General features: G+C 38.4%; 3 protein-coding genes across 4 annotated transcripts; 1 reads left to right on the forward strand and 2 right to left on the reverse strand.

Annotated features, from left to right (window-relative positions):
• Nucleotides 1–2,510: 2,510 nt before the first annotated feature.
• LOC149629091 (protein kinase C-like) lies at nt 2,511–17,922 on the reverse strand. 2 transcript variants are annotated; one of them, XM_089851480.1, is made up of 7 exons: nt 17,161–17,914; nt 8,225–8,294; nt 6,755–6,920; nt 6,045–6,159; nt 4,731–4,842; nt 3,921–4,010; nt 2,511–2,980 (listed from the first exon to the last, which is right to left on the reverse strand). In XM_089851480.1, the coding sequence occupies exons 1-6, from the start codon at nt 17,458–17,460 to the stop codon at nt 3,922–3,924; spliced, it is 852 nt and encodes a 283-aa protein (XP_089707606.1). In that variant the 5' UTR covers nt 17,461–17,914; the 3' UTR covers nt 2,511–2,980; nt 3,921. The 2 variants fall into 2 exon arrangements, with proteins under 2 accessions (XP_089707606.1, XP_089707607.1); XM_089851481.1 differs by lacking the exon at nt 2,511–2,980 and adding an exon at nt 3,726–3,744 and having other exon boundaries at nt 17,161–17,922.
• LOC149629092 (uncharacterized) lies at nt 10,686–13,318 on the forward strand. Its single transcript, XM_089851475.1, has 4 exons — nt 10,686–10,926; nt 11,001–11,435; nt 11,512–11,688; nt 11,750–13,318. The coding sequence occupies exons 2-4, from the start codon at nt 11,144–11,146 to the stop codon at nt 13,063–13,065; spliced, it is 1,785 nt and encodes a 594-aa protein (XP_089707601.1). The 5' UTR covers nt 10,686–10,926; nt 11,001–11,143; the 3' UTR covers nt 13,066–13,318.
• Nucleotides 13,293–15,585, reverse strand: LOC149629093 (uncharacterized). Its single transcript, XM_089851476.1, has 2 exons — nt 15,330–15,585; nt 13,293–15,255 (listed from the first exon to the last, which is right to left on the reverse strand). Exon 2 carries the CDS (start codon nt 15,176–15,178, stop codon nt 13,574–13,576), a length of 1,605 nt encoding a protein of 534 aa, XP_089707602.1. The 5' UTR covers nt 15,179–15,255; nt 15,330–15,585; the 3' UTR covers nt 13,293–13,573.
• Nucleotides 17,923–17,947: the final 25 nt, after the last annotated feature.

Genomic DNA, 17,947 nt, shown 5'->3' on the forward strand with positions numbered 1-17,947 from the left:
GTAAGGTTTATTTTCGGGGGGGGGGGGGTTATCTGCCATTGGCAATACTATCAAAAGTGGATGAGCGGAAAAGTATGAATATGGCCAAAAGTGGCGAGTCATCAGGGTTTCGCCGAAGTTGACCGTTTTATTGGCGTAGCTATATTGGGCCTGTCCACTCCCATAAAATAGGTCTTGTGTTAGTTCGCGGTTACGCTGTTACCGTCGTCTGCTATTGTGTATGCTAGAACTTCCTCGATTTGTGTTTGTAGTCAGGACAGAGTAGCTGGTAATGTTTTAAAAGGTATTTGAAGGTATAATATGGATTTAAGTAAGGTTATCGAAGCAATAAAAGAGCACATAAAACTAGATACGTTTAAAACAAATCTCGGTAATTTAGCTATAGCGCGAGCAGCTTGCGTCGTGATGCGCATGATCGAGTGGGCTATGGTTAAACCAAGGAGCATAAATGTCTGAACTATTTTCAGTCGCGAGTTTGCAACTCCATCAGTCACTAGTAAACTAAATAGTTATTGGCGAAACTTTGATGTCCGCGTTTTTTAACACAGGCTCTATGGCCATTGTCATACTTTCCCTCTCATCCACATTTGGTCAAAGCAATTTTTAAACTGGTCATTTGGCCAGTGCCACCGCCTTATTTCTCACCCTGGAAATAGGAATGTATTTGAAAACTGGTCCTTTGGAGAAGTATAGGACCAGTGACCCCCTAGTGTCTAAAATAATAAACTTTTCCTGCAGCTTTGAAACTAATAAACTGGTCGTGAGGACCACTAACCGCCACTTCTCCAATGTAAAAACTGCAGGTCCATACAATTAATAAACTGCTTTTGGACACAGAAAGTGTGCTATTTTTCGGGAACTTCGGCACCAATTTAGTTCAATTTACAGAAAATAAAAAATTACTTTTGTGAGCTAATTTGTCTGGCATCACAGCAGAAGTTCTTACCCGGCTATACCGCTGTTACATAAGTACATTCACCCGAATTTGGTTGCCAAATCGGGAATCTTATCCCAGCCCTCGATATTAAAGGGGCTGTTCGGACCTTGGGACAAACGACGATCTTCCTCATAGAGCTTAACATAGCGGGTGGGTAGAAAAGGAGAGGGGGTCGGTCAGTCCCTTTAAGCTTCTACACGATATTCAGGGTTCTCAATCCCATATACCAACACAACTGTGGCACCTCCCAAAGAACACTACACTTTCTGCTCTTGGTCAATCAAGGCCTGTGCCCGTTAGTTTCGTTGGGGGCGACTTTTAAGAAACGCCACTTCTTATTTTCTCTCTATTTTACCGCGAGGTGGCATTGTGAGCTGGACCGAAACGTGCGAGAAAATGAATATTTCAAATTCCAAGCGCGCGCAAATGTACAGTTCAAATTATTTAGGTCCACTTAATAGCGCCTCAGGTGAGATAATTTGGCAACATAAATTGTCAAACGAAAAATAAAAATAGGTGCAGCGCACAGGCCTTGATTAAGGTCGAGCTAAAGCCAACTTGGGAAGGGTGGAGGGGTTTTTCATATGCCTTTAGTTTCTGCTCATTTCCAAGCAAGTGTTTCAAATAAAAAATTTCAAGACTTTACAAACCGAAAGACAACATTTCAAAGATTACAACAAAATTGTGAAAAACTTTTATTTTTGAAATTACATTAAGTTAAATGACATTAAATTTTACAGTTACTAATTCCAATATATCTTGTCTTTCCGTCGTTTAAATTGCATAAAATTTTGCATACACGCGCATTTACACCTACGCTAGTGGTTAATCGAGACACTTTTGCAAAATGTCAATTATGTAACTAATTAAGCGAATAAATTAATTTAATTAGTGACTTAATTAGTTAAATAATTGACATTTTGCAAAAGTGTCTCGATTAACCACTAGCGTAGGTGTAAGTGTATGCAAAATTTTATGCAATTTAAACGACGGAAAGACAAGATATATTGGAATTAGTAACTTTAAATTTAATGTCATTTAACTTAACGTAATTTCAAAAATAAAAGTTTTTCACAATTTTGTTGTAATCTTTGAAATGTTGTCTTTCGGTTTGTAAAGTCTTGAAATTCTTTAATTGAAACACTTGCTTGGAAATGAGCAGAAACTAAAGGCATATGAAAAACCCCTCCCCCCTTCCCAAGTTGGATTTAGCTCGACCGCAACGCCCCCAATGAAGGTTATTGTTACCCTGCTCCCTCTGCCTGTGAACAAGGGTTCACCCATATTCCACCACCATGCCGTAAAAACAAGCTGTAGCACTCTTTTTTTCATAGATCGGTTCCCATTGAACCATGAATCTATGTAACTTATATAGATTCATGGTTGAATGTTTGTTACTCAATATGGCTTCAATGGCTCAACAGATTTGGATGAAATTTGGTAGGCAGGTAGTCTATGACCTGGATTAACATATGGCATAATAAAGTTTTCAAAATTTAAATAAAAACAGTGATTTTTCATAGGATTTCGCGCACTTTCTTCTGCAGATAATTATGGAATAAAAACTAGATCATTTTATACATTTGAATAAACTCTTTATTTCATTTCAAAAATGACAGTTCATAACATCTCAAAACACTTAAAAGTTAAAAAGGATTTAAAATTTCAAAAAAAAACAACTAGGACTATTCGCAACTTCAAAATTTATATCTTTGTAAATACTTATGAAGAAAGCTATGTTATATATTTTCGATATTTAAGATTTTGTAACGTAGAATAATATGTTGAGACAAGTACCATTTTTAATCAACATTAGCGATCTGTATAATGTCAATATATCAAAACTATTTCGCTGGTTTCACAATATAAGTCAGTAAAATGTTTCGTTTTAAGCTTAGCTAGTCGAATTTTAAGGCTTTGTATATTAATATAAAATATTACTCGATTAGCATTAAGAATATACATTTACTATTCGAGTTTAAAATCCAGTATCAAACACCCTCTACGAGTTATGTATTGATAGCTCTCAGTCACTTCAAGCTGCTAAAAAATAAAAAAATAAAAATTCGTAAGTTCCTGAAGCATACAGTACAGCCCTTTTTCGTTTTGCGCACTTTAGAGCTGATGTAAAAAGATTGTTCCATCCCCTTCCGGCTGGGAGCCTTTCCTCCCCATTTTGGTGTGACCTGACGCATTTTTTATCACTCAAAATTCTCTTCTAGTTCACGTTACACCTCATACGTAATTTATTTCAAATGAGGGGACGCAAAATGTTAATCTGACCGGGGCCATCTTGTTATAATTTTGGTGGTTTAAATTGCACTGGCAATATAGTCGCCGAACTGACGTAAGAGAAACGTTTGTGACATCACGACAGTTTTTGTAGTACCAATCTATCACTGCCTACTCTACTCCATCAAGGATCGTGCATGGTACTAATTTTAGGGTTCTAAAGAACCGCCACTTCCCGCTAAGTTTGGATTTTGCGCGGTTTATCATTGCAGACGTTGCGTCATTTGGCGCGAAATCGCGCTCAAAATGCGTAAGAAACAGAGGGTGCCTCTAGCTGGAAACAGTTGCGAACTAAAATGTTATTTTTGAGAACGGAAAATAATACCACGTACGGGTCTTGATAGATAAAGAAGACTATGAATATCATGAATTAACGAATAAAACAAGATTGACACGGCCATACAGTTTTGTTCAGCCAAATAGGTCACATGCAAAACTGGAGAAAAGGGGGGAGGGAAAGGCGCCCAGCCACAACGGGACGGAACAATAGTTTTCCAGCTCTAAAAATGACAAAACTAAAAAAAAAATCGTATCTCTCAAAAGGAATTATTGTAATAAGGATAAATTCAAATTTCAACTGAACTGATTTACAATCAGATCTATATTTCTTGGGCGTGCTAACATAGGCCTAATGCTGCGTTGACGAGTTTGAAACCGTGTGAAGTGAAGATAATTCATAAACGCAACATACCTTAATTTGCGGTAATGCGCATATCATTATTAATACCGCAGTCGTGTGGTACATTTTTCTGACATCTTTTGTGCACTTTCGTACTGCAGGCTAAATAACATATTTTTAGATTAATTTCTTAAAAATCATGACAAGTTCGCGAATTGTGAGGTAAATTGACAGATTTCATTAAAAGTGCAACTTTTGTGGAACATTTATAAAATATTTCTTTCAAATATCGTGAAAATATGGAATTGCAAGTAATACATTTAACACTCCACTAAAATCCCATGAAATCAAAAGTTCTTGGAAAATTCCATAAAAATTTCACTAAAATCTCATAGCAGTGAACATTTTGAGGAAAATAAAAAAATTCAGTGTGCAAATTATGAACACACGTTTATGAGACATGTTCCAGAAGTTTGACACTACCTATATTCGTAATGCTAGAGACTTACAGCTCGAGCTAGTTCGAGAACGACAAGCGAGAATTGCAGACTACACTCGGTGGTTAATTTTGCAGGACCAAGTTCCATCTAGCTCCTATTTAGTCTGCATTACTAAGCCTTTGACAGCGCCTCACCAAGCGTCACTTTACATCGAATCTATAACCTACCTCACTCACTGCATGACAAGCTCGTTTGTAACTAGTGACAAACTTATGGAACATATCTTATGAACTTATGTATTCATTGAAATTGCACACAAATATTTGGTGTAAATTCTATTGAAACTATACATTATACATTAATTTTAAATGAATTAAAAATTAAAATTCGATATAAATATAAATCGCGTGAGGAATAAATCCTAAACAGGATGTAATCTCACCTTCACATTGTAAACCTTGACGAATGAGACCGTAAATCATGGTACCACAGTGATCGCAGAAAGTTGGCTTCACGAATTGCTGAGGCGCCAAATTATGAGGGTTTTCAGGAACCTTAAAAAAATTTAAGTGGGAAATTTGAATTAAGAAATTCCGGGACCTTAACGAACAACCGAGAAACCCCAAGTGGATAGCAATTGGCGCTACATCATTGTGAAAACAAGGACTAGGTGTCCAGCCCTACTCCATACGGAGTCTTTGGACCTTGGCGTCACGCAATATTATTTACCGGCCCACCACTCATGGATTAACTAACGCTAGGGATTGTTCACTAACCGGGTTTCCCATGTAATGTTATCGCCAACTACATGTTCCGAATTATTCCTTGATTCCCCTCTTCATTCCCCCAATTTATTGGACCAAAACGGATGTAGATATAGCGCCATCTCTAGGCAAAATAAATAGTTTTTGCCCAATTTAGGCAGTATTTCAATTTTGACGTCATAGACCACGTGATATTTGGTCCAATTTTCTTATAACTTCCTGTTAGGGATAGTAGCTGCTGCTAGGGGGCGTTTGGAACATGCATGCGTTATCTTTTTGGGGGAACGAACTATCCCTAGCGTTAGTTAATCCATGCACCACTGCTGCCTTTGGACTACCTTTTAAGTAGAAGGAAACCAAAAAACCGCTTCTAATTGTAACCTTTCCTTAGTGTTACCATGAATTTATTGGTGTTACTGTTATGAAGTTTGGTCAAATAAGACTATTAACGATTTGATGACGAAATAGGGCAAACCGCGAGCAGTCCAATAGAATAATGGCAGTACTGCGTATGCAAACGTCACACCCTTCTATCTCATAGCTCAGTGTCATCCCCTACTGGGCGCGTACAGTAGTCCCTCTTACAAGAGCGCGACCAGAGGGAGGGATACACAGTCTACACCCCCTCTCTACCGCCACTAGTCTATGGAATTGGTTATAATACTTTTGCAGCTCTTATAAGAGCGAAAAAGTAAAAAAAGGGATAAAGAGTTGAAATACGACTACAGCTGCTGAAATCTCGGCTCCTGCGACACCCTGACATGCTGGTTATCTTTCTAGACACCAATTTTAATATTTATCCTTGTCAAAGACGAGAACCAATCTGGCCTCGTGCACGAGGGCGGAGCTAAACCTGGCCTTTACCGACCTTAGGGGACCCTCTACCCTGTGACTATTGAAACATATCTAGGGGCATTTGCTTAAATTAAACCACAGCAGAGACCTGCTTATAGACAGTAGGCCTAATAATTTTAAATTTAGAATGAGATTACCTCATCAGCAATGGTGTCCTTTACACCTTGGCATTTTGACCAAACTGATTCGTGGCATCGTTTATGAACGACGCAGGCGCATTCTTTGCATTGGTATCCCTGTTTACCAATACCCCTACGAGAACAAAGAACAAAGCAGACGAAAAATATATTAATCTCTTTTTTAAACCGCCAATTTCTGTCCGGTTTCTAAATTTCTGGTACCCGGCATACATAGCTGAATATAAACAAGAAGTGATATCTAGTTTACTAGGAATAAGGTGTAAGATGCCTAAGTACTCGCGCGCCATAGTCCCAGTCCCCCTTTCAAAATACAAGGGGGGACGTAAAAGGAGGCCGGGCTATTTCGCTACACTCTCCTCAGTCGGAAAATACAAGTAATTTTCGTACTCATTCGCGTCGCGCTGACGTGCAAGTTTTCAAGAACCAATGAGATGCTGCTGGTTGTAATTTAGAGGTGGGGATTAACTCTGTCCGGACCTACGTTTGGACTGGGGATAAAGAGCTAGAAATGTGGACGCGAATTTGTACCTTCTCCCTAATAAACTAGATATCACTTCTTGATATAAATTAATTCTTATTTATGTCTTTGGGCAGAAATAGTGACCCTAGGCTCGGGCAGTTTTAGTCTTAAGTGCGTCTAGACTCGGAGAGGTATATTTTGGGGTTTCCCAACTTGTTTCTTTTAAAAATACGTATAATTCTCTTACCAAATGAATCCTCTGCATTGAGAGCAAAAAGATGGCTGTGTCAAAAGGGTAGCGACAAACTTATGTCCGTTAACTTCATGAACTTTTCGACTCATATTACCACGTCTGTTTTTAAAACTCAATCTTTCCTTCGATTGTCGCTTCTTAATCTTTGGAACTGCGTTTTCTGCAAGTTAGCAAAGGCTTAACGCAACTCTCTTATAATAATATAATTCCCAGAATGTTTTTCACTTTGAACTAAGCTCAGAGGGACTTTTATTACTCTATATAAGTGTTCTTATCAAAACGTTTTCAGATTTATCTATTCATTTTATCGCGTAGCTGTATGTTGAAAAAAACAACTTCTTAAGCACGGAATAGGATCTGAGATAAGCACGCTAGCTTTTAGATTATATTATATTATAACGAATAGGATGTAATATTGCCCAACGATAATAATGCTTGAAAGTATTGTAGCATTTAAATTTATCATTAGGTAATGTTTTTGGTTTCAAAACCCTTTTAAGTGCAACCATAAGAAAATAATATATAGCTCCCTATTATCATAATAAATTAATAGATGGCGCGAGATTTTGACGAACGAGGCTAGCGCCTACACTGGTACGAGGTAAGGAGTATCTTGTGTCTCTACGGGCGCGGCGATATTTCCCCGGCCCATCGTGCCTTTCGCGGACATCTTAGGTGGCGGCGGCGGTTTCGCCCCCTTTTACTCGTAGTACCGAAACTTCTCCCACGGGGCGTAAAAGCGTTAGCGCGCCAAATTTGGAAGCAAATGCTGTAGTATGAAAATATACTACGTTTCATACTTATAGGGAGCTATATATTATTTTCTTATGGTGCAACAATATATTAAAATTAAACAATGTTAATGTAAAGGGTCATATAACATAACATTATAACGTAAAATAACGGCCGTTTTCAAAATATAAAAGGATTTAAATATTAAAACAAATAAATGATATCTTATTACAAAATAATTAGCATTTAATTAGTTTTAAAAACGAGGCACTACTTCGCCATCCGCCATTAGTTTAGTGGCGTCTGCTAAATCGAACCTCTTACAACACCCCACTCCATCACGCTTTGCCTGCACGAGCTATAGCCAAAAGCGTGATCGAGTCGACTGTGCCCCTACCTACCTTTCCCTTACCTCTCTCAGCCTGTGAGAATAAAACCAATTCCGTTTGGATAAGTAGTTCGATTTAGCAGACGCCACTAAAGCAATGGCGGATGGCGCCGTAGTCCTTGATTGTTTTTAAGACTAATTAAATGCTACTTATTTTGTAATAAGAGATCATTTAATATTTAATTCCTTTAATATTCAGAAAAAGGCCTAATGTTATGTCACGTGATCTTTTCCTTTAAAACTACTTACTCTAAAAGAGCGAAACATGCACTAAAAATGGTAATACGCTATAAAAAAACAAAAAAAAACAAATAACTCCTCTGAATGGTTGTTAAAATGTTTACCTTTCGCAAGCAGTTCAATAACAACGTGAATTTTCCCAGTCTGTTCAGGATTAGTAGGGCTAAGATCAATCTGTTCAAATAAAATAACACAGAATGATCAAATCACGATTAAAATTCTTAATTATCAGGTATCCGGATTCCGGATCTAATTCAAATTTGGTTTATTCTTATCTATAATCAAACAATCACTCAACAAAATGAGTCAAATCCGGTATTGCACCATAAACCTAACGCAAAGTGGTGCAATATTTGAACCTTGAAAAGTACTACTATCAAAATAATAAACAATCACGTGAAAATACCGAAAATGCTCCGATATATTAGTGTTTACGTCTGGATTAATGGGAACCAACTCCTTGACTGTAATCGTCTATATGGAGTGATAACATGCAATGCCAACTCTCTATTTTTACCTCTCCCAGTGAAGAATGTGTCACGGAGAGGATCTGTTACGGAAGTTTGTGTCTGTCTGGCTGTCTGTGCCTGCACGTTATACCCCAGCGGATCGCGTTCGCCATTTGTGAAACGCTTTCACAGTTCACGGAAATTTCGAAAATTGTACTTCAAGGTGTTAATCCACTGTTTTACTTATCACCATTCCTTCATCTGCCAAGCTGTACTTATTGGCTTAAAGGAGGCATCGGCGGTTGGGTAAAAATTATTTGAAATACGTCACAGGCACCACGTGACGCCAAGATCCAAAGACAACATGTGGAGTGGGACTGGACACGTAGTCCTTGTTTTCGCGAGATTATAGCGCCAATTCCCCAAAGAGACGAAGAAGTAGTTTTTGAAATAAACCAAATTAAGTTGCTTTGAACCACCGTAACCACGCCTCTCCTTGGTCACGTGCCTGTGACGTATTTAAAATAATGTTTACTCAATTTGTTATGTTTTTGTTTTTTTTGGGCAAGATATGATGAGACATTAACGGTTCAGTGAGAGCCGAAAGTTAAATACGCCTTAAAATGAATAGTTTAAGTACCGAAGAGGGTATAAAGTGATATCTAGGTTAATAAGTTTGTAGGTAGTCCTGCTCTCCACTCGGAGAGGTAATATTTTGGTTTTTCCAACTTGTTACACTCCTAATGTAGCGGTGCTACGCGTACATTAGACTTTACCAGACAGCCTTATCTTTTTAACAACACTTCGTAAATAATCCTGTTCACCCACGCAGAAGCAACAGAAGGCTTATAACAAGGGTCTTGCGCAAGTTTATAACATAAATTAATTTTTAATAATCTACGTTAATTAACACTAATTGTTGGCAACTATGAGAAAATCATGTATAACATTATAACCATAAGTATGATTCTAACTCTCAGCTTTTGTTCATTTTATCATAAATAACCTAATCACCTTAAGTATGACTGTAACCAAATGTGGATGAGAGGGAAAGTATGACATAGGCCATAGAGTCTGTGTTAAAAAACGCGGACATCAAAGTTTCGCCAATAACTATTTAGTCTACTAGTGACTGATGGACTTGCAAACTCGCGACTGAAAGTAGTTCACACATTTATGCTCCTTGGTTTAACCACAGCCCACTTGATCACGCGCATCATGACGCAAGCTGCTCGCGCTATAGCTAAATTACCGAGATTTGTTTTAAACGTATCTAGTTTTATGTGCTCTTCTATTGCTTCGATGACCTTACTAAAATCCATATTATACCTTCAAATACCTTTTAAAACATTACCAGCTACTCTGTCCTGAGACTTCTGACTACAAACACAAATCGAGGAAGTTCTAGCATACACAATAGCAGACGACGGTAACCGCGTAACCGCGAATTAACACAACTTACACAAGACCTATTTTAAGGGAGTGAACAGGCCCAGTATAGCTACGCCAATAAAACGGTCAACTATACGGCGAAACTCTGATGACTCGCGACTTTTGGACATTTTCATACTTTTCCCCTCATCCACTTTTGCTGTAACTATTATTTGTATGATAAGTTTAAACCTTATATCAAGGTCCCCCATCAACATTGATCACTAAGGATCAATGTTTCGTGTTAATTTCTGTCTTACGCAGTTTTAAAAAAATGTCGGCTCATGCGGCGCCCCTAACCATAGCCCACTCGATCCCCGCTCCCGGAAGCTGCGCAGCTGCTATAGCGCGAGCAGCTTGCGTCGTGATGCGCATGATCGAGTGGGCTATGCCCTAACATTCTGGCTAATCTTCTGACACAAATTTTATCATTGTCAAAGGCAGGAACCAATCAGAATTCACCCATACACAAGGGCAGAGCTAAAACTCCCTACTGATAAGCTTAACTGGCCCTTAGGGACCGTCCATAAACTACGTCACGCAAAAAATGGCATTTTCTGACCCACCCGTCCCCCCAGATCACGCTTTGTCACGTTTTCTAAGACCCCTCCCCTGAAAACCATGTCACATTTCTTTAACCCCCCCCCCCCCAACGGACTATGATTTGTCTTAATTCGCCTTATGTTTAATCAGCGCCACCTAAGGTGTAGCGGCGACTTTGGGAACTTGAAAAAATCGCGACCAATCAGAGGACGCTGTTTGTCCGACTATTTTTTTTATTGGGGATATTTGGAGAAAAAAATGTTTAGACGAGTGTGATGTAGATTTTAACCATTTTCGGCAACTAAAACGGCTGATTCTCGTTAAAACGGTTAGAAAACTGGCAAATCGTGTTATTCTCGAAGATATATAAGCGTTTAAAACAAGTAAGACAACTTTTTATTCGTTTTATACCCGTTAAATCCATCAAATCGCGTTAAGCCTTGGCTATTTCTTGCAGCATTTTCCATTGATTGACGTCGTTTTCACTGTCCAAGATTTACTTTTCGAGAAATTTAACATTTTCTGTGAATTTACTTAGATCGAACTGTTTTGTTTTTGCGTTAAATACGTCCTAAGCTTCATATTGTTCATAAAATCTTCATGATGGCTTTGCCAAAACGAAAGCTGGCTGACGTTGTGTCAGCGAAAGTGAAGAAAAAACCGTGTGCGTTTACAACTGCAAGTACTTTGGGAGATGATTCTCCTAGGTTGTATTGCCTGTGCCAGCAACCAAAAGACAACTCCAAAAAGATGGTGCAATGCTCATTGTGCGTAGAATGGTACCATCTAACTTGCGTGAATTTGGATGAAGACAGCCTGGACTTAATAGATGATTATATGTGTAAAGCATGCATCGACGTAATGGTTGTAAACCCAAACATGTCAAAAGAAGGTGAATGAAGTTGCTGATATTCATTATGGCCACCAGCCTTTTTGAAAATAAACCAAATTTGTTATTTCATAAAAAGGACTCCTTCGTTTACAAGGAAGAGTTACCCCAAAGGAAGGATGGGGTGAAAACGTATTTCTAACAGATTTGTCAGATGGGATTGCCGAAAGTCACTCAAAGACAAAGCGTGAGAAACAGGAAGGATTCATGCTTTTTAGGGAGGAGAAGATTTTAGGTATTCAAAGCAACAGAAAAGGTATGTCACATTATGACATTTTGATTGATTGAGATTAATTAGAGTTGAACCGGTGCTCTAGGAAATGTCATTTTCATAAGAGCTACATGTGACGCGGATAGAAGACCCAAAACCTACAACATGTTTGCCTGTTTCAATATCGCCAAAGAACCAAATCAATTAAAATGGATATCATGCTCTTGCCCTGCGGGAAATGACGGTGATTGTAAACATTCGATAGCACTTTTATATCAACTCATTGACATCGTAAGAATAAAAGCTGAAACCTTGCCGCTACGTGGGACGTGCACCAGCAGGCTTCAAATGTGGCATGTCAAGAAACCAAAAACAGACGAGCCGTTTCTTCTTAGTGATTTGGAAATTGTTAAACACGACCCAGCCAAACCAAGGAAAGCTCTTTTAGGGTGCGCGGTTCGTACGTTTAATGTGTTGCCACCGGGGTCTCAACCGATATCTAAAGAAAAATTGGAAAATTTCGTTAAACTCTTTGACAAAATGGACATAAGTATGCCAGTCATCGGTACAATAAAATCGAACGAGTGTATTCCAGTCCAACCTAAAATACACCAAAATACATTTTTGATCGACAAGTTGTGGGAATGGGTAGCTAAAACTCCAACGAGGGAAAGGAATGAAAATTTTCTGAACATTTCTGATAATGAAATTAAGGTATTGAAAAGTATCCAAGTAGATTTAGCTGGATCAAAATATACTGAGGTTAAAACTCGCTTACAAAGCCGCTCACATTATTGGCATAAGCAGAGGAGTCATCGGCTCACGGCATCCATGTTTGGAACTTTTGTAAAAATGCGAGATGAGACTGATCCAGTAAAAACATTTCAACAAAAGAGGAATTTTGTTACAGCGAAATCATTGGATCATGGGTTGAAATACGAGCCGGCAGCTTTCTCGTTATTCACACAGAACATCAAGACCCAAAGCCACACTTCTGTTGGATTAATTGTCAACCCGCAGTTTTGTTTTCTCGGAGCTAGCCCTGATCGCCTTGTATTGATTGAAGATCAACTATACCTAGTAGAAATAAAGTGCCCGTACGCTATTTTTAAGAATAAGGAAACTATTAGGACAAAAGCTGCCTCTGGTAATTTTTATCTCTTTGTGGATGAAGAAACTGAAGAACTTGAGCTTAAGAAAAATTCGGATGTGTACCATCAAATTCAGGGACAGCTTCTAGTTTGCAATATGCCTGTGTGTTTTTTGGTGGTATTTGTACCACCTGGTGACATTGAAATTTTGATGATAATGAAAAATAACAATTTCACCAACGGCAGCTTACTTCCCAAACTTTCTACTAAATATTACATGCATCTCTTACCATCCTTTGCCAAGGAAATGTTTGAAAAACCAACTGAGTAAGAACGTAACTGAAAATTTGGTGTATCATCCTAACCATTTGTTTTAAAAAATAAAATCTTTATGTCTAAATGATAACGGCAGTAGGCAATGGGACCTGCCAAAACAAAACTCCCAATGAGTAACGAAACTAACGATGTGGTGTTTCTCGTGTCACATCTTTTTGTAAGCCTTACGAATGAGCCCGTTTTTATTAAAACCTCTCCAAAAACATAATAATAATAATAATAATAATAATAAAAAGCTTTTATTAGGATATACCTTTAAGTCTGAACTTATTTACAAAGGTGTCCTGTAGTTTAAATTATTTTACACTTCATTATGTATATTCATTTAAAATTATTTTACACTCCAATATTTATAATCATTTAAAATTATTTTTCACTTTAGAAATTTTAAAATTAATTATCTTTAAACCATATCTTGTTTTATGTATTGGTTAAGCCTGTTTTTAAAAACATTTATAGACTTTTCTGTTTTGATGTCCATCGGTAGATAGCACAATCTACTTTTAATCCAATTTTTGAACCAGCTTACCGGTGAAATTTGACAAATGGCAACATACTACATATATTTTCTCGAGCATAGGTGTTAAAGTCAATGGAATTTCTCCTTTCAAAATTTTAAATTCTTTAACCCGACCAATAGCTCTTTCTATGTGTATTCTGGCAAAAGCAATCTTGCGTGTTTCGGAGAGTTGTGATGCGGTGAACTGGTCACGACCTTGAAGAAATTCAGGAATGTATAGCTTCAGTTTCTTCAAAGCAAGTTCTTTAGCGATATCAAAACCCCGGTCAGCCATGATACCGTCACCTTCTTCCAACATGTCCAAAAGGCCACAATGAAGAATAAGTTTTTTATCAGATGTTCTTCCACAGTATAGGTTTGAACAATAAGTTAAGTGTCCTGATCCAGCCATTCCAACAAGCGCTTTGACCGTGTTGCAATGCTTATAAGCGCTGAAGGTTTCTCGTTGAGCTTCTGACGCAGATGGTTTTTCAAGTTTAAACTCTGTACAGTCTACGATGATCCGTAAATCTGGATAACGTTTTTTTATTTTGGCCGAGGTCAACTCGAGAGCCCTTTCCAATGAAGCAAAAACTGGTAGGTGAAGGCAACGTTCGTAAAGAAACAACACCCACGTGTTAATTATTCGTGAAACATGCCCTTGCGACAAATTATACAGATCAGCTAAAAACTGTTCCTGGGTTCCCAATCTTAATCGAACCAGTGTCAAGAAAAACTCCTCTATTGGGTTTAATTTTCTAGGACGGCCGGGCTTGACAACTTCATGAAAGTCTTTATCGGTGTTATCTCTTATTTGGTTCGTTTCCTGACCAACATAGTTTAATTTTGCGCATTCTGGTAACAGAAGTTGATAAAACGCCCAAAAAACTTCATATGAAGGGAAGCCTGTATAAAATCTAATAGCAGTATCATTGCTAACAAATCTAGTCACAGTAAATTTTTCTTTGGCACGCAAGGATAGTAATTCTAATTGTTTTCTCACAAGTTGTACTTTGCCAGGGGTATTAGGAGTGTATGTAGATTTCAAAGAAATTCCGCTGCTAGGTAACGACAAAGATTGGCTTGACTGCACCGAGGCAATACTGCTTCTCTGAGACTCAGATTCGAGCTCATCAGCATCGTGAAGGCATATAATATTAGGTAATGGGTTTTCTGGGTCGGGATCTTGCAACTCCACCTTCTTAATATCACCGCCATTTGATTCCTCAAGCTCTTCCAGATCAAAAGACAAAGCTCCCATTTCTTCCAAAATTTCAGTTCTTTGTTCAGGGCTCAAACGACAGAAAGGCTGTTTCGGAACGTGTTCATCAGTTTCAACCATTACGTTAGTATTCCGAAATACAGACGGACACGACTGAGGTTTTAAGCGTTTAGGCTTTGGTTTAGCGGTGGGGAAATAATCTGATTCTATGAAATGTTTCGAACAAACTCGGGCGCTATACAGGTCGGTGGGCAACGGTCCTAGTGCGTTAGTTATGGCATCAATCCATTTTTGTTTCATTGTGGCGTCTTTTGGGAAAAAATGGTAAGAAAGGGATTTCAAACTGTTGTTGCAGCATTTTAAGAAACAACGGTTCTTTGATGCCATGTTTCTTTAAGTAAAATGTTAAATTTCTCGAAAAGTAAATCTTGGACAGTGAAAACGACGTCAATCAATGGAAAATGCTGCAAGAAATAGCCAAGGCTTAACGCGATTTGATGGATTTAACGGGTATAAAACGAATAAAAAGTTGTCTTACTTGTTTTAAACGCTTATATATCTTCGAGAATAACACGATTTGCCAGTTTTCTAACCGTTTTAACGAGAATCAGCCGTTTTAGTTGCCGAAAATGGTTAAAATCTACATCACACTCGTCTAAACATTTTTTTCTCCAAATATCCCCAATAAAAAAAATAGTCGGACAAACAGCGTCCTCTGATTGGTCGCGATTTTTTCAAGTTCCCAAAGTCGCCGCTACACCTTAGGTGGCGCTGATTAAACATAAGGCGAATTTACCAATTTATTTTGATTAATTTAAAAAGAGATTCTTCCTTCTTTTCCACTCAGAAATTTTTTGCTCGACTTGAAAGTTAAAGTTCATTTCCGTTTGAAGCTTTTACGATTATCGTTTGCCTGATGCCTCTGATTGAGCTTTAGAACTTTATTGTCTGGATGCGCTTTTTTATAACCTTCCCAAATATTTCCATAAAGCTTAGTTAAAGGGGCACACTTAATAGTTTTCGACATTGTCACTTGAAAACCTTAGGCTAATCGAGCTTGGGATTCAGATTTTAAAAATGTGCGAAAGAAACGAAACCATTTAAATCGGATGGAGGATCCGATTCATCCTTGCTAATGCTAGTGGCGAATAATCAGTGACATTTGAGAATTTAAGCTGACATTACATTTAGCAGTCCGTATGCGTACGTGTAGCTAGTTCTGCAGTGAACGGGTCTCTTTATTTTAAATGCGCTGTTTAAATTGGCTACACGTACGAGTAAGTATGTGATCATAGCTTACAGTTTCTACTATTTAAGCGATGATGGTATAAAATTTTGTTAAATTATTGTAGAGGTCGTTCTCACGGTGGACTTTGAAACATTGTGTTTTTCTTCTATAACAAAAGGGTCAATCGACCTCTTACTGACTTCGTAATAAAATTAATTTTAAATGTGACGTCACGCATCGAAGGACCCCTCCCTCCCCCCTCGTCACGGACCGTCACAAACTTACAAACCCCCTCCCCCCCATAAGAGTGTGACGTAGTTTATGGACGGTCCCTTAACCCATTAAGTCGACTACGGGAACATTTGTCGGCATTTCTTTAAACTTAACCAAAGCCAAGACTACCTTTAAAAGGGGTACTGAACAGAGTTAATTTAACGCGATTAAAAAATGGTTGTCTGGACATTTCAGTCCCCTTTAAGCGGGAATAAGTACTAATTGGTGCTGTTTTATAGATTAAAATGGGAACCAATAAGATCCATAGCAATTAGACTAGATTGCAGGATTGCCAGATTAAATTTTCAGAATTATCAATTCTCAGACCGCGAAAATTATCCTATAGAGTAAAGGCAGCCCGGTACCTTCGACTGTATTAAGCTCTATGGGGAAATAACATGGGGTGCCATTAGTCTATTCTTTGGACTTTGGTTTTATGAACCATTAGGGGCCCCTGATTAGTTAGATTTTTTACTAAATTCGAAATGATCATTCAATTATCCTACCCTTTTACCCTACCAGGGATTGATTTAATTTTAGGAGCAGGAATGGAGAACGGAACGTTTAGTATTTACTTCAGTCCGACTCATAGACCACCCAGTATAGAGCCCCTCCCTCCATGCAACACGTAACGAAAAGTTTAAATTATCTTATTGGCTAACTTAAACTACGTTTTGATGACGTTGCTGACGGGGACCGCGGCGAAAATTACGTAATTTACCTCTGTCGCTATGACCCGCCTGTCGTTTCATACCCCCCCCCCCCCCGTACAGGGGAAGGGGGATCCGGGACTTTGACGCACGCCCAGATTACTCAGTTCTCCATTCCTACTTCTAAAATTAAATCTATCCCAAAATTGATTACTTACCCATAAATCACTTGCTGACTTGGCGATTTCAACAAAAGATACAATTCCATCAGCAACAAAGTTATCAGGCGAAGTCGTTGAGTCGTTAAAAATCGTGAAACGTAAATTCTGCGCGTTCTTTACTTCGGTTATAAAACATTCGACCCATACGGGTTTGCTTGTATTTTGTTTGGTCAAAGTGCGATGCACATTAGTGTCGTCTACATCGACGGACACGTAAAGGTTCGTGTATTCCGTCGGTAGATTCTTCGCCTCACATATCTTAACTTTCAACATTCCAGTGTACTTGAGGCTTTCCATTTTTAGTTTAGAGTTCTTCTTGCCGCACCCGAACGAATTTTAGGATAAATTAAGCTGTTTATTCAAGTTCAGACCGTTTTTAAAGGCCTACAGCCATCTGCGCGATATCCGGAATCCGGGTATAGACAGACAACATAATATTGCGCAATCAAGGAAACTGTCAGGTGGTGGGCTGTGGCCATAATAATAACAAACTGCGTGTTTAAGATCCGCCCTCAATTTGCCAGAATAAAGTTTAATAAACAGGGATGGAAAATTCAGTCGGACTGACGTCGGCGAAATGTTTTCGGATCTATGAACATTTTTGCAGATGTACGAGGTTACCTCCCAGCCTGGGAAATAAGGATATTTTTTAAACTAGTCCTTGGGACCAGTGACCTCCCTAGTATCCTAAATAATAAACTGGTCTCCGGAGTGGTCCCAGCCTTTGTTCTCCTATAGATTTGCAATTAATAAACTGGTCCCGAGGACCAATAACACCCACTTC

This window comes from Phalangium opilio, unplaced genomic scaffold, assembly GCF_054372755.1.
Source record: "Phalangium opilio isolate 3A_F unplaced genomic scaffold, DU_Popi_V2 ptg000105l_1, whole genome shotgun sequence".
Taxonomy (NCBI): domain Eukaryota; kingdom Metazoa; phylum Arthropoda; class Arachnida; order Opiliones; family Phalangiidae; genus Phalangium; species Phalangium opilio.

Excerpts from the sequence above, each read along its gene's own strand:
- LOC149629091 (XM_089851480.1), bottom strand. The coding sequence starts at position 17,460 with ATGGAAAGCCTCAAGTACACTGGAATGTTGAAAGTTAAGATATGTGAG. Across the intron at positions 6,921-8,224 it reads TATTGAACTGCTTGCGAAAG|AAAACGCAGTTCCAAAGATT; the intron begins GTAAACATTTTA and ends GCTAACTTGCAG. Across the intron at positions 6,160-6,754 it reads CAATGCAGAGGATTCATTTG|GGGTATTGGTAAACAGGGAT; the intron begins GTAAGAGAATTA and ends TTGTTCTCGTAG.
- LOC149629092 (XM_089851475.1), top strand. The coding sequence starts at position 11,144 with ATGATGGCTTTGCCAAAACGAAAGCTGGCTGACGTTGTGTCAGCGAAA. Across the intron at positions 11,436-11,511 it reads CCCAAACATGTCAAAAGAAG|GACTCCTTCGTTTACAAGGA; the intron begins GTGAATGAAGTT and ends TTTCATAAAAAG. Across the intron at positions 11,689-11,749 it reads TATTCAAAGCAACAGAAAAG|GAAATGTCATTTTCATAAGA; the intron begins GTATGTCACATT and ends CCGGTGCTCTAG.
- LOC149629093 (XM_089851476.1), bottom strand. The coding sequence starts at position 15,178 with ATGGCATCAAAGAACCGTTGTTTCTTAAAATGCTGCAACAACAGTTTG.